The 15,852-nt window shown below is 34.7% G+C and overlaps 1 protein-coding gene across 1 annotated transcript; it reads left to right on the forward strand.

Moving 5' to 3' along the window:
- Positions 1–9,143: 9,143 nt before the first annotated feature.
- On the forward strand, positions 9,144–13,776 carry LOC136221710 (phospholipase D alpha 1). The gene is made up of 4 exons (XM_066009138.1): positions 9,144–9,328; positions 9,709–9,811; positions 10,763–12,662; positions 13,099–13,776. Exons 2-4 carry the CDS (start codon positions 9,716–9,718, stop codon positions 13,530–13,532), a joined length of 2,430 nt encoding a protein of 809 aa, XP_065865210.1. The 5' UTR covers positions 9,144–9,328; positions 9,709–9,715; the 3' UTR covers positions 13,533–13,776.
- The last annotated feature ends 2,076 nt before the right edge of the window (positions 13,777–15,852 follow it).

Genomic DNA, 15,852 nt, shown 5'->3' on the forward strand with positions numbered 1-15,852 from the left:
CAAGTTTATGCATGATTAAAAGATGTTGGTCATAAGTCCAAGGACCTCCTTTTAAGATTCGTTCACGCTCCCATGGATGATATAGATCAAATCGAAACAGATTAGGATCCAATGGTTCCACCGTCAAACCTTTTGCCGGTTGCCAGATGTCAGCCAAAACACTCGGCATTTTTTGGGGTCTTATAATCCTCTCCGTCAAAAAACGCCCAAGAAAGCTCCATCGTTGAATCGGCGCCGTTTGAACCACATCATCTGCTTCAAGCACAAGCCCCAACTGCAGACTTCTATCCACCGCACCAATCATATTATGATTATTCGAAGATGCCATTGAATTGAAACCACAGATTAGATCTGAACACAGAAAAAGTTACAATAAAATTGTCCGGAAAAAACTCCTCATACGGGAGAGATTCTTAATTCTTAATTTACCAGCAGTTAATCAATCAGAGTTTATTGTTGTAATTGATTTTAAAAAATTTCCATCAGTTATTTTCCAAGGCGGCTCATAATTCTTAAATTTCCAGCAGTTAATCAATCAGAGTTTATTGTTGTAATTGATTTTAAAAAATTTCCATCAGTTATTTTCCAAGGCGGCAGTCGGCAACGGACCGACGATGGCAGTCGCGCGTACTGACCAAAAACGAACCGTGAGTTCTCACCAGCGCCGCGACTTCAGATTGAAGTCAGAAACCAGGAAACAAGCTGACGCCATACACCGCAAGGAAAACGAATGACGCAGAAGACAGGCGGAGACGCGGACGGCAGTGAGAGAAAGATCTGTGACACAAATCCGTAAAGCCCAAGGTCAAGAAAATAACAGCAGGAGAATCGACAACGTGGCGACGAGAGGGAGATCGGCGAAAGAAGAGCGGCGGCAGAAGAGGATCAGCGGTGCAGCGGCGAGAGGAGTCCAAGCCAAAACCCTAGCAGAGCTCCCATTTTTATTTAGCCCAACTGTAACTTAATTTCGAGAAGTTTTACGTTAGTACATAAAAGTTTGTTCTAGAGCAATTTTTATGATAACACATATATATACAGAAAAAATTGAACAAATTTGATTTAGCAATTTTTTCATGCATTGTATGTGTAAAATTGGCCCCCTAATAGACGAATTTGTATTCTCCACTGGTCAAAGGGTTAGTTTTCCACCGTCTCCTTAAATTATTTCGATCAAAATGAGATAAATGTGCATTTTTTTAAGCATAAGGTACCAAAATAGACCTATAATTTTTAGAGAAGTATCAGTTTAAGCTTCACGTACAAAATAGCACTAATATAGGCTTAACGTTTAAAAAAGAGTATCAATTTAGGCCTCAATAACGGAACATGACATGCCATTCATATTACTCCGTTAAGTTTTGTCTTGTACATGAAGAGAGAAATCAAAACTTAACGAAGTAATATGAATGGTACTTTTTTAACATATTAAACTTATATTGATACTGTTTGGATATATTGATACTTTTCCGGAAACTTTAATTTTTTTTTTTTTACATATATCCTAACCACTTACATCTTTTTCATTGGTTAAATAGGTTGTTGTAGAATTTATATATTACGAAGAGATTATAATCTAATGCGATGCAGATCACCTACTTAATCAACAATCTAGCTCTCTTATCGTTAATTCTCTCATTCTGATGGAGCATCAACCATCGCCCGAAAAGGTTACCCCTGACGCGGAAAATATGGATCCACACAATTTTTGCTTGCCTGTGATCCAATGATTAAGGATAACTTTCAAACTTATCTCTATTATTTTTTATAAGTGCATATTCATCTCTAATTAACAAAATTATACAATATTATCCTTAACCATTATAAGCAAAATTAATTTTATTTCTACTACCAATTTTTTTTGAATAAACTGATTTATTGTCATTCAATTCGTTATTTAAATGTCAATTTCAACCTTCCAAATATCAATTATATATAAAATATTTATTTTATTACTAATAAAGTTACAAACAACTTGTCAAAATATTAATATTTATACAAGTTAATTATAAAAATAAATGTCTAAAATATTTACTATATTATTAACATAATGATACACAACTTGTCAAAATACATGAAACTGATGCAATTTATCGCTAAATTTATTTAAAAAGCAATGTGATAGTAAAATAACAGTCAAACCAGTTAGTTCAAATTTTCTGTTAGGTAAGAGTCAAATTGATATTGCTTGAATTTATTATGAGTAATATTATAATATTATGTTAAAGATAAATTTGCACTTGTCCAACAATGATATTTTTTGTCACATTAAGTTTTTACTTGACAATTTAGTTATATATGAACATCTAATTCACTTAAAAAATATTACTCTTTCATATGATTCAGAAATTGTGTATTTTACGGTTCCAATTGGTCACAACAGATATATAAAAAATATTTTCAAATTGTTAAAAAAAAATCGAATGCATATGAACTACATAAAATTATGTTAACATATTTTTATTTAAAGCCAACTTTTTTATAATTAGAAACTCAACGTATAAAAAAATAAAAATTTAAAATTTTAATGTGTTGAAATGAACCATCACACGCAATCTATCAAAATCAGAATAAGAACCTTTTACTTTATAATATATCCGATTACTTTTCCTTTTTGCTTTTAAGTTTAAATTTCACTTACATATTAGTATATAGTGCGCAAGAGCGGACCAAAACTATAGTTAGGAGGGCCTTGGCTTCCAGCCAACCCAAAAATACATTTTAGTATCATGAGTGAAAGATTTTGACCTAGTCAAAATCCTGAGAAGACCCTCATCCAACAACCTCCTTTAAAATTTTAGCTCCCTATATCTTTTTCTTGCGTCCAACTGTGATAATGGGTTAATTAAACACATGGTCCTCCAAGAAGTAGAATATTAATGCCACAATTTAATTTCTTAACAACAAAATTTCATATAGTCCTCTAACTCAAATTCCGATATAACAGTCGTTGGAAAAGACATGTAGACGGTGCTTAAGAAATGTTTTGATATATATATTTAAAAAATAAATTCTACCAAATGTAGTTTAATCAATTTCATTTATCCGCTTCCTTTGAATTCCTCACATTAACAGAACTTAGTAATGCCAAACTAGGTATTTTTTATTAGTTTTAATTCACGTGTAAAAGTCTAGGTTACGTGTCATCCACATGTTATTTTTGGTCATTATTATTATCAAAATCTATATAAAAGGACTACAGGGGAAATAAAATAGAAAGTAAGACAATTTGATATTAAGAAATTAAATTTTATAATATTAATGTTCTATTTTCTTGGTTTCAAAAAAAAAAATGTTCTATTTTCTTTTATACTTGGAGAATAATGGATGTAATTACCATTTGTTGGAGTAACATAACGATCGATTCAAAAATAAAAGGGAAAAATACTATACTGAAATAAAAAATCCCTTTTGAGCAAAAAAAAAAACTTATGAATCTACTTTTTTAGATATATAATCAATACAAATAAATTGTATGTGGAGTTTTTAAGAGTCATGTTTTCTTCTCTCATTGTTGAGAGTTTCTTGAGTTGTTATGAGTTGTTTATCTTGGAACTATCGAGGTCTGGAAAACCCTTTAATAGTTTGGTGTTTGGGTGAGCTGTTGAAAGCTCACAAAACGTTTGTTGTGTTCTTGTGTGAAACATTTATGGATAAAAATAGGATTGATGGCTTTCGGAGAAAGTTTCTTTTTATAATTGTTTTTTTTATAAATGTTCGAGGTAGAAGCGGAGATTTAGGTGAATTGTGGAAGGATAAGGAGGAGGTGGAGGTTGTTGGGTTCTTAATCATCATATTGACATGAAAATGAAGGATAGTGTCAATGGGGATTGGAGGCTTTTGGGATTTTATAGGTTTATGGATAGAGGTCGTCATTATGAGTCTTGTCAATTATTTTTGGATATAGCGACTTCTCACTCGCTTCCGCGGGTGGTTATTGAAGATTTTAACTATATTCTTGATTAGAAAGAAAAGAGAGGTGGGCCTCAATATCCCCAGTATCTCATTGCTGATTTTGTTGAATCAATTTCTTCTTTATCTCTTCACGACTTGTGCATGAGAGGAAGTCCTTTCACGTGGAATAGAGGGAAGGGCTTAGACCAATGGATCAGAAAGAATCTTGATCATGGACTAAGGTCGACTGATTGGTGTCTTCGGTTTTTGAATTACAGACTATTAAGTCTCATTACTTCTTACTCTGATCACGCCCTGCTACTGTTGGAGTTTGAAATTAGGCCTACTCGCACTAGGGCCTCTCGTTTTTTTGTTCGAGCAGGCATGGTTACTAGAGCAAGGGTTTACTAATCTTGTTGTAGAGAGTTGGTCGTGAGGTGGAGACCTCTCTACAGTGGACAAACTGGTAGAGTGTTGTGCATTGATAGAAAGGTGGGGCCGCATGTTCAAGTCGAGGTTCACCAATAGAATTTCACGATGTAGGTCTGTTTTAGATCGATTAAAAGATAAGGAGGATAATGATATGTGAAGAATTTTATTGCTGTCAAATCCCAAGTTAATCATTTGTTGGAGTACGAGGATACTTATTGGTGCTATAGAGCCAATAATTTTTAGCTAAAAGAGCGTGACGCAAATTCTAAAAATTTCCAGGCATGTGTTAACTGTATGAAAAGAAAAAAATTGTGTACCTTATTGATGATGACGAGAGTTTGTATAAAGAATGTAGTGATATGAGAATGGTTGCTAGAAATTATTTTAATAGATTGTTCCTTCCAATCCAAGTTACCTATTATAGTACTCATGATGTGTTGAGTTGTGTGGTTATAGAGGACATGAAGAATATGCTAGCTGCGATGTTCTCTCATGATGAATTTAAAGTTACTAATTTTCAGATGCACCCAAATAAGCTCTAGGTCCAAACGGTCTGAACCCAAGCTTCTTTCAACATTTTGGCATATTATAGGCATGGAGATTTTATAAGCTTGTGTTGGTTGGCTAGAGAGAAATGAATTTCATGTGAATTTAAATGACTATATCATTGTTCTCATTCCTAAGGACCATGACATATGTCAGATCTTCGAAAGTTCTTGCGAATCCATTGAAATTGGTTCTCCCCAATATTTTCTCTAAGAGTCAATCAACTTTTGTATCAGGTCGTTCTTTAATTGATAGTGTTTAGATTGCTTTCAAGTCTTTGCATTATATGAAGAGGAAGAATAGGGGTAATAACAGAGATGTGACACTGAAAATATATATTGGTAAAGCTTATGATATGGTTGAATGAGGCTTTTTGGAAGCTACGATGTTGCGATTGAGCTTCAATTCTAAATGGGTTCACTGGATCCTGCTCTGTGTCGCGATAATTTCTTACTTTGTGGCCCGAAATGGAGATTCTATGGAGCCTATCTCTTTTGGAAGAAGTTTTCGACAAAAGGACCCGCTTTCCCTATATACAGAAGTGTTGTCTAAGTTAATCATCAGAGTAGAGGTGGATGGCGCTCTGCATGGTTGTTGCATTTAGATCTACTTCTAGTATCGGAGATACGAGATGTATTCTAAGTTCAGCCCCTAAATTTTATAAATCACATTTAGATTTCAGTTCACTTGGGAGTGTAAGGTGTTGGGCTTTCCATGAAAATTACAAGTTTTTTATAGAAAAAAAATTACACGATTCAAAATAGTGGAATATAGAATTTTTAAAAAATATTATTTCTATTAAAAGATTTATTTTTTTAACTATACCCTTTCCAATATTTTAGGTACCGAAAGCTAGTACTCTTTTTTGGTTTTATGTGGTGAGTTCTTCACTAATTTTTAAGAAAAAATTATAAATTACATCGAATATATCTTATTTTGTGGTAATCTAAAATTTTATGTCGTGGCGAATTTAATAACTCTCAATTATTAGTACATTATTATGGGACGATTATTAAAAAATTTCACTAAAAATTACTATTATTTATGATATGGGGCTCCAAATATATTACATTTAGGGGAAATTTTATTTATTTTACTAATATTTTACTAAAAATCTAATTTGTTTAGGATAAAAAAGAGATTGACTAACTACAACAAGAGGAGCTAAGTATTTTTTAATTAGAAAAAATGTGTTATCCACAATTCTCTATCTGTTTACTTATTTTCCAATCAATTTCTGACACATGACATATTTATCACACTTTAACTCTATAATTCTAACTCTTTGCCTTTTTTTAATGAACGTTAATAAGGTTTAAAATAAGGCCTAAATATGTCATTCATCAACCTCTGAAATTTTGAGGGGGCATTAGTAAGCCCAAAATGCATTACAATAAACTCATAATACCTATCATGTGTTCAAAAACGTAAATATCAGTAGGATGCATTCAAATTTGGCAATACCGTGAGGTTAAATCAATTTTGGTGAAAATTGAAGCACCATGGAGCTCATCCAATATATCTTCAATCACAAGAATTGGAAACCTAGCTTTTATAGTTTCTATATTTAACTCCCTATCAATAGACACTCATCATGTGTTGTTCCTCTTCTTAACCAATACCACAAGGGAAGAGTAAGTGCTGGCAATATTAAATGGTGCCATTATCCAATAGCTCTTGGACCATTTTCTCTATCACATCTTTCTTCAAGGGTAAGTATTTGTAAGTTTGAATATTAATAGGTGAGGTACTCTCCCCCTATAATGTTATTTTGTGGTCATGAGTTCTTTGGGGGTGGAAGAGAAGTGATTTTATTAAATAAGAACTTGAATTCTTCTAGCAATGGTCAAAGTTATAATGGGTAGTTTTGGACGTATGGTATTAAGTTTGGTGTGTATGGAGATGTGATCCATACGACTGATAATTTAATTCGTCGATGCGCTAATATTGATTAGTTTAGTTGTTTATGCCAAAGAGGACTAACATCTAACATATTCTTTTTATAAATTTCCTTTTGCCACATTAGTTTGGAACTGCTCTTCGCTGGGAATAATTTCAAATTTTACAGGGGGTTATTTGTTGTCTGGTTGGAGTTTGTGTTTAATGTATTAATGGAAGAACAATGTTGTTTATGAGCTTCAATTTTGTGGGGTATTTGGGGGTAAATTACATACGTGGTGTACAACCTTTACCCCAAATCACATTTTGGTGTACAACCAAAATTTTGTCACACTAAACCGTACAAACTTCGGATGACCTCCCACTAAAGTGTACAGTCGGTTTTTGTGACCGGTCAACGCTGGTCAACTATGCCATGTCAGTATTTTTTATTGTAGAATTAAAAAAGTGGGACCCACTTTTTGTGGAATAACTAATATAGCCTTATTTTTTATAAATTTATTACTAAAATACCTCCATCTTCTTCCTTCAACCCCTCTCCCATTTCTCTCTCTACATCTTTTCTCTCACTCCTCAAAATGCAACTACCCAAGTCTCCTCTTCAACCAAACCATCCAATTTTAGGTCCCACTTCCACTCCGCTGAACATTCCATGTCGATTTTCATGGCCTCTTTTCCTTTCTCTTTCTTCTCAGTCAACTCTTCCCCAAATAATTTTCTATAACCCCTTTTCACTTTCTGTTTCGTTCCCGAGAAAACTCAGCAAAAATGGTAACCTTTCACCCATATGGACATGAGTATTTTCTAATCTCTCTGCTTTCATGCTTGTGTTTACCTAATTTCTCTCTTTCGGATCCACGAACCACAGGATAATCTCTGGTGTGTACAAACAGAACAGCAGCAATTCCAGTGAGACAAGAGTTAGTTGCGAATTTCTTAGCCACAATGGATCTTATGCCTCCTTTAATTGATCGACAATAATTCGGATCTGCAATAAACTGAACAGGAAATCTCATTGTTTACACATTTGGGGAGTGTATGAAAAGATCTTGATGGAACCGATTGCAATCTCTGTTTTGCCTAATGCAAAACCCAGATTTTAATAAAATACAGATGTAGAAAGATTTTAATAAAATGCAGATTCTTTAAGCAATGCAACTCGTGACTATGGAGGTAAATTTGATGTTTTTTTGAAGTAATTTTATGGACCTTTAGTTTGGTGGATATGGAGGATTAAGAGAGAAGATGTAGAGAGAGAAATGGGAGGTAGGGGTTGAAGGAAGAAGATTGAGGTATTTTAGTAAATTTATAAAGAATAAGGTTATATTAGTCATTTTATTAAGAGTGGGTCCCACTTTGTTTAATTATACAATGAAAAATGCCGACGTGGCATATTGACCAGCGTTGACCGGTCACAAAAACCGGTTGTATTTTGTACGATTTAGTGTGATAAAATTTTGGTTGTACACCAAAGTGTGATTTGAGGTAAAGGTTGTACACCACGTATGTAATTTACCCGGGTATTTGGTGTTGTAGGAATGAGGTGGTGTGGAAGGGTCAGAGCGCTGATGTTACTGACATCTTTTGTTTGGTTTGTGTTGGGCTTAAACACTGACAAAATACACAACTACTACAAAATAATGTCTGCATGATGGTTGGTTTTCATAGTGGAGACCCTAGGAATGTTGTTTGGTCTAAACCTCCCCTTAGTAAGCTCAAAGTAAACATAAATGCTTCAATTGTTTATGGGTTATGTTGGTTAGGCGTTGTTGTGCTTAGGGACAACACTAGTCTCTTATGTGGTGCATTTTCAAGACGTATTGCTGGAAACTTTTCGGTTAGGGAATGTGGAGCTATTGGTATTTGAGAGGCTCTCAACTGGATCAAATTCAAGGATTTGGATGGTGTAGATATAGAGTCAGACCCTCAGCGGTGGACCATATTCATCAAACATGCTTTCATTCTTCTTATGGTTTAATTATAGAAATTGTAAAAGTTTTATTTTTAATATCAATACATATCAATACATTTCTATCAGATTTATAGATCGTTCTGTAGATAGAATGGTTCATGCTTTAATTAGATCTTCTCATTTCTCGTTAGAATTTATAGAGTGGTGTATTGTTCCTTCAAAATTTATTTTATATTTTTTATTTGTTGATCAAACTTATTTTTCTTTTAAAAAAAAATCTTTGCCTCCTTAGTTAAAATACATTTTTGATAGTAGAGAATTGGCATACATTACCATGAAAGTTTGGAAATAATTAAGAAAAAAAAAATCTAATTTTATTTAGTAAAGAAAGAAAAGAAATGTCTTCCATTCAAGCAGTCGGCCTAGTGTCCTTTCCTTTATAGAGCTAATTAATTAATTACTACAATTAGTATCCCAAATCACAACTTTGAAACACTCTCCTCATCTCTCTCCTCTGTTCACACGCATGGACGTGCATACTTAGTTCACAAACGCGGAGCTAAGATCGGATCACATCTTAGTGCTTAAACTCTTCTTCTTCTCTCCACTTTCTCATTCTCAGATCTCTCCCTGTTTCTCTTTATCCAAGTTAGTGTTTCCATCTCTCTTTTTTCTCTTTTCCTTTTCATTCTGTGATTTAATTCTGCTGTTGACCATTCTTTTCCTCTTTCCATCGATTCTTATCTTTCTTTTCAGCGTCAGAGCCTCTTTTTTCTTCAATTATTTTTCCTGTATAGTTTAATTGTCCTTGCAAATTTGATTTTCCTTTTACAGTAATGTATGTTTTGTTCGCTTGATTGTCTAATAGGCGAAAAAGAAACTACTGTAGAGCGATCTACTTGTTGATCTATTATTCTGTAATGTGTTGTCATTTTCACACTCTTTTCCTGTGTATGTACAACCACACATATATTTACTTGTAGATATGAGTTGATTTCGTGATTTCATGTTTTGATTACAATTTACAGGTGAACAATGGCGCAAATTTTATTGCACGGAACTTTACATGCTACGATCTATGAGGTGGATAAAATTCACTCTGGAGGTGGTGGACCCCACTTCTTGCGCAAGGTAATAATATCTGTAACTCTGTCTCTCTTTTCATGGTGGATAACAGTAATCAGATTCAATTGCTCCATGTTTTGTTTACGTTTTATGTTTTTTATTTTCTGTCAAACAAACTTCACTTTACCAAATGTGTAATAGGAATGCTTTAACATGTTTCATCTGCAGTGATCTTATTTTACACACTGGTCATAGATCTTTTCTCTTTTTCCTCCAACTTGTAACCTCCGTGTTCATGAAATGGCTGCTGGGCAAGGGTTTCTCTGATTTTGTTTTTACTTATTTTTCTCCCTTTCTGGGTACATGTTCGTTCTTTGTTTAAAGTTGCGCAAAGAATTTGATAAGTGGGAACAATGTTGTATGTGTTATTCTATTCTGACCGATTCAAGCCCAGGTTCTTTTTGGGTGTCGTGTGGTGGTACTAATGATTCATGCATCATAATTGTTCTTGAGGGAAAACAGTTTTGTGCTTCTTATTAGCAGAAATTTATATTCTGCGTTACCAAGTGTCTTATTTTGAAAATCTTGAAAGGTGTCGCATTAGTTATATTATTCTAAAAGATTGAAAATAGACGTTTTTCTTTATTAAATAATTGCAGATTTTAATTTATTGACAACAGTGATTTTGAATTGCTACATTTATTTTCGTTAATCGCAACTGCATCTTCACGTAAAATTTGTTACCATGTTTAATGTAATTTGATCTTACATTGCTTCTCAGTTTGATATCTCAGTCACTTGGTGAAAGATACTTTCACTTCCTTGAACTTGCAAACCATTCATAATTTTATTTTTCAATTGTTTATCACCACGGACTTAATGCTGAAAGATCTATTTTTTTTTGCTTGACCAAGAGTGCGTATCTTTCTTTTGAAGTTCTTATTGTCAGAATTTTATGATACATTATTTATTTATTTTGTTGCTTCAACGATCTTGAGTGAATAAATTTTCTTGTAGCTCATTGGAAACATTGAGGAGACTGTTGGTATAGGAAAAGGAGTGACCAAACTCTATGCAACTATTGACCTGGAAAAGGCTAGAGTTGGGAGGACCAGAATACTTGAAAATGAAGAAAATAACCCGAGATGGTATGAGTCTTTCCACATTTACTGTGCTCATCCGGCATCAAATGTCATATTCACAGTCAAGGACGATAATCCTATTGGGGCTACCTTAATTGGAAGGGCATATGTACCAGTTGAAGAGCTACTAGATGGGCAAGAAGTAGATAAATGGGTTGAGTTAATGGATGCAGACAAAAACCCTATTGATAGTGGTTCTAAGATCCATGTGAAGATGCAGTACTTTGATGTTACGAAAGACTGTAACTGGAGCCGAGGTATCAGGAGTACAAAATTTCCTGGAGTGCCTTATACCTTCTTTTCACAGAGAGAAGGATGCAAGGTTTCTCTATACCAAGATGCTCACATCCCAGATAAATTTGTTCCTAAAATCCCTCTTGCTGGAGGCAAGAACTACCAGCCACACCGATGTTGGGAAGATATTTTTGATGCAATTACTAATGCAAAACACTTTATCTACATCACTGGGTGGTCTGTTTATGCTGAAATCACGTTGGTAAGGGATTCAAGGAGGCCAAAGCCAGGAGGAGATATCACTGTTGGTGAGCTCCTTAAGAAGAAGGCAAGTGAAGGTGTTAGGGTCCTTATGCTCGTGTGGGATGATAGAACCTCCGTTGGTTTATTGAAAAAGGATGGACTCATGGCCACTCATGATGAGGAAACTGAACATTTCTTCCAGAATACTGATGTGCATTGTGTCTTGTGTCCCCGGAATCCTGATGATGGTGGAAGCATAGTTCAGGATCTACAAATATCTACCATGTTCACTCATCATCAGAAGATTGTGGTGGTAGACAGTGCATTGCCTAATGGAGATTCGGAGAGGAGAAGAGTTGTTAGTTTTGTTGGGGGTCTTGACCTCTGTGATGGGAGATATGATACTCCATTTCATTCACTTTTCAGGACATTGGACACAGCGCATCATGATGATTTCCATCAGCCCAACTTCACTGGCGCTACAATTGAAAAAGGTGGTCCACGAGAACCTTGGCATGACATCCACTCCAAGGTTGAAGGACCTATTGCATGGGATGTCTTGTTTAATTTTGAGCAAAGATGGAGAAAGCAAGGTGGTAAAGATTTGCTCCTTCAGCTGAGAGAACTTGGAGATGTCATTATTCCTCCTTCTCCAGTCATGTACCATGATGACCTTGATACCTGGAATGTGCAGTTGTTTAGATCCATTGACGGTGGTGCTGCATTTGGTTTCCCTGAGACACCCGAAGATGCTGCAAGAGCTGGCCTTGTTAGTGGAAAGGATAACATCATTGACCGAAGCATCCAGGATGCTTATATTAATGCTATTAGAAGGGCAGAGAGATTTATTTATATTGAAAATCAATATTTCCTTGGAAGTTCTTTTGGTTGGAGTCCTGATGGTATAAAACCAGAGGACATTAATGCATTGCATGTAATTCCGAAGGAACTCTCACTTAAGATAGTTAGCAAGATTGAGGCAGGTGAGAGGTTCACTGTTTATGTTATTGTTCCGATGTGGCCCGAGGGTCTCCCAGAAAGTGGTTCTGTGCAGGCGATATTAGATTGGCAGAAGAGGACAATGGAAATGATGTACAGAGATATTATACAGGCTCTCAGAGCCAAGTGTATTGATGCGGATCCTCGGGACTATTTAACATTTTTCTGCATTGGGAACCGTGAAGTGAAGAAAAGTGGTGAATATGAGCCTTCAGAAAAGCCAGAGCCTGATACTGACTATATAAGAGCTCAGGAGGCACGACGCTTTATGATCTACGTTCATTCAAAGATGATGATTGGTAAGTAAAAGTTTTAACTTCTTGTTATCATTTCTTTGGCCTGTTTGATCGAAAAGAGGGGTATAATTGAACTGATATGCTGTCCTTCCACAAGGCTGTGCAAAACGTTGAAATTGCACTTTCATAATGGCAGATAATTCCTTTTGTTACTCTGATTTGCAGGATTGATATTCAATTCTTCAACAGTACCAGCATTTTGAATTTAGCCTTTATTATAATTGTGAAGATATCAATGAACTTTAGGAATGTCGTTTCTGGAGAATGAATCCCGCCCATACTCATATACTTGTAGAAGAAATTGAAATGGTGTATTGTAAACTAATTTCATGCACAGCTTGAGTCCTTCTGGATTGCTCGGTTGATGTTTCTTTTGTTTCTTGTGAGATGTGCATAATTTTTAGCATCATTACGTGAATTTGAAACTTTTCTTTTTCAGTTGATGATGAATACATAATTGTTGGGTCTGCCAACATCAACCAGAGATCAATGGATGGTGCCAGGGACTCGGAGATAGCCATGGGAGCATACCAGCCACATCACTTGTCAAACAGGCAGCCAGCAAGGGGTCAGGTCCATGGATTCCGTATGTCGTTGTGGTATGAACACATGGGCATGCTGGATGATTCCTTCCTTTACCCAGAGAGTGAGGAGTGTATAAAGAAAGTTAACCAGATTTCAGACAAGTATTGGGATCTCTATTCGAGCGAGTCACTTGAACATGACCTACCCGGTCACTTGCTTCGATATCCTATTGGTGTTTCAAGCGATGGAGAAGTGACAGAACTTCCTGGTTTCGAGTTCTTCCCCGACACTAAGGCTCGTATTCTAGGTGCCAAGTCTGATTATCTCCCTCCTATTCTCACCACTTAAATGGAAAAATTATGTGGTTGTTGAATAATTAACTGCCTCTATAAATTGGCTTACGTTTGTAGTTGTAGCAGAAGAATAAATGATTTTATGTGATGATGGTTGTATTGTGTTTATGTCAGGATGATAGTATCTGAGTTATGATGCCTGACTGTTTTAACTTTGAGCTTTGTTTATCTGGCCCATGTATGTTTAGCGTGTTTTCTTGGCTCAATGAATGTTAACTGCAGTTGTTTTTTGGGTATAATTTTCTCCTTTCATAATATATTTTTTGCGTCTTTCTTTACTAAAATGACCTGTGCAATAATCAATTGCCACCTTTTTGGCCCTGAATTCGAATTATACCATCGATGTTTAAACGGAATGCAAATATCTTAGGACTAATTATACCATCGATGGTTAAATAATCTTCTCTAAAATCCGGTCGGGCTATCTGTATAAAGCTTTATACGATGTCATTCCGATGCTAAATTATAAAAGTTGTTGTTATATGAAAACTTTATCAAAGGCAGATATTTATCCCAGTCGATTTGAAAATTCAATATAAAAGTCATCATCATATCCTTTGTGATAGTAAAAAATATTTGAGAGAAGAGAAATATTTTTAGGCTTAAAACATCGTTTGCACCCTGAACTTGTTCAAAAAGCTTGATTGATCCCCTAAACTTTTAAAGTATTCCAATAGCACTCTAAACTTGCATAAAATGTTTAGTTAGCCCCCCTGAACTTGCATAAAATGTAATCAATTAATCACTGGTTGTAAAAAAATAAGTTAAATACGGAAGATGTGTTGCAACATATCTTTCGCATTTAACTTACTTTTTTAAAGTATTAGAATGTTATTATATAATTCACAAAATAGATTAAAACATATCAAAGAAGTTCTTACTTGTTCAACTATAAAACCTTTTCTTCTTTAATGTTAGAATCACATGGCCTGATCTTGGCCGTCTTACTTTTTTAAGATGTGTGCAACATATCTTTCGCATTTAACTTACTTTTTTACAACCGAGTGATTGATTGATTACATTTTATACAAGTTCAGGGGGCCAACTGAATATTTTATGCAAGTTCAAGGAGCTATCAGAACACTTTAAAAGTTCAGGGGGGCCATCAAGTTTTTTGGACAAATTCAGGAAGCAATGATGTATTAAGCCATATTTTCATTCACAACTGCCATATCTCTCTTTATAGATTATACCCATTGCACCTAGAGAAGTCTGACTGATGGTTTACATAATATAGGGATCGAGCTACACGGTACTTTCTCTCTCTGGTAAGGTTGACTCTACTTCTAAGGTTGATTCCCCATTGAATGCTGCTCATCGAGTGGATGGTGTAGCTCGTCGAGTTCCTTGATTAATTTTAGCCTTTTTGCTTTGTTTCATACACTATTGTTCATAAAACAACTCAAAACACTCACCAGATAAATAATAGGGAGAAGCCACTATAAACTAGACTTTTAAGTAAGGGTGGACAAAAAAACCGGACAAACCAGTAACCAAACCGAAAAAGATGGTTAATCGAACCGGCGGTTTTCCTTTATAGTTGAAAAAATAGTTTGGTTTGGTTTTTGATTCGGTTTTGGTTTGGAGTGTACAAAAACCGCAGTTAAAGGTTAATCGAATCGTTTAATATATATATTTAAAAAATATATTTATTTATTTACTTTGTAAATACATACAAAATACATATATAAAATACTAATTATATACTTTGTAAATACTAATACTAAATACTTAAACTTATTATTCTACCTGTTCTAATACTAAGTACTTTGATGTTTTGAGATTGCTAATGGCTTGAATATTTATATTTTTTTTTATGTTTTCAATGTAAATTTGATGGATTGTTTTTTAGTTCGGTACTTAAGTTTGAATTCTGAACTTTTATATGAATTCATTTCGTTTGGATATTTGAAATTATGTGTATTTTAATATTGTATAGAAATATCGGTTTTGGTAAAAATTATGGTTAACCGTTGATTTTTGGTTAACCAGAAGTGGTTAAAAACTGTTAACCGAAAAACCTAACCGAAATTAGTTGTTAACCGGTCGTATGGTTAACCGATCAATATGGACCGGTTTCAGTTTGGATGGTTAAAAAACCACTGATAACGGTTCGGTTAATTTTTAGGCCCAATAGACCGGTTAACCGAATAGTGTCCATCCCTAGTTTTAAGGCTAGAAAAGCATATAAATGGAGCTTAAACTATATTATGATTTTGCTCAAAGAGGGACATGTGATGGTTCATGTTGAGTTGAACGGACGCCATTCTATCAGTGTAGGTGTGAATACCTTGTTGAGAGACCAGAGATGCTAC

The sequence above is a fragment of the Euphorbia lathyris genome, chromosome 3, assembly GCF_963576675.1.
Source record: "Euphorbia lathyris chromosome 3, ddEupLath1.1, whole genome shotgun sequence".
Lineage (NCBI taxonomy): Eukaryota > Viridiplantae > Streptophyta > Magnoliopsida > Malpighiales > Euphorbiaceae > Euphorbia > Euphorbia lathyris.

What these genes read in the sequence shown, in the direction of transcription:
- LOC136221710 (XM_066009138.1), top strand. Translation starts at nt 9,716, where the DNA reads ATGGCGCAAATTTTATTGCACGGAACTTTACATGCTACGATCTATGAG. An exon ending in GACCCCACTTCTTGCGCAAG is followed by an intron (nt 9,812 to 10,762) that starts GTAATAATATCT and finishes ATTTTCTTGTAG; the next exon opens with CTCATTGGAAACATTGAGGA. An exon ending in TCATTCAAAGATGATGATTG is followed by an intron (nt 12,663 to 13,098) that starts GTAAGTAAAAGT and finishes TTTCTTTTTCAG; the next exon opens with TTGATGATGAATACATAATT.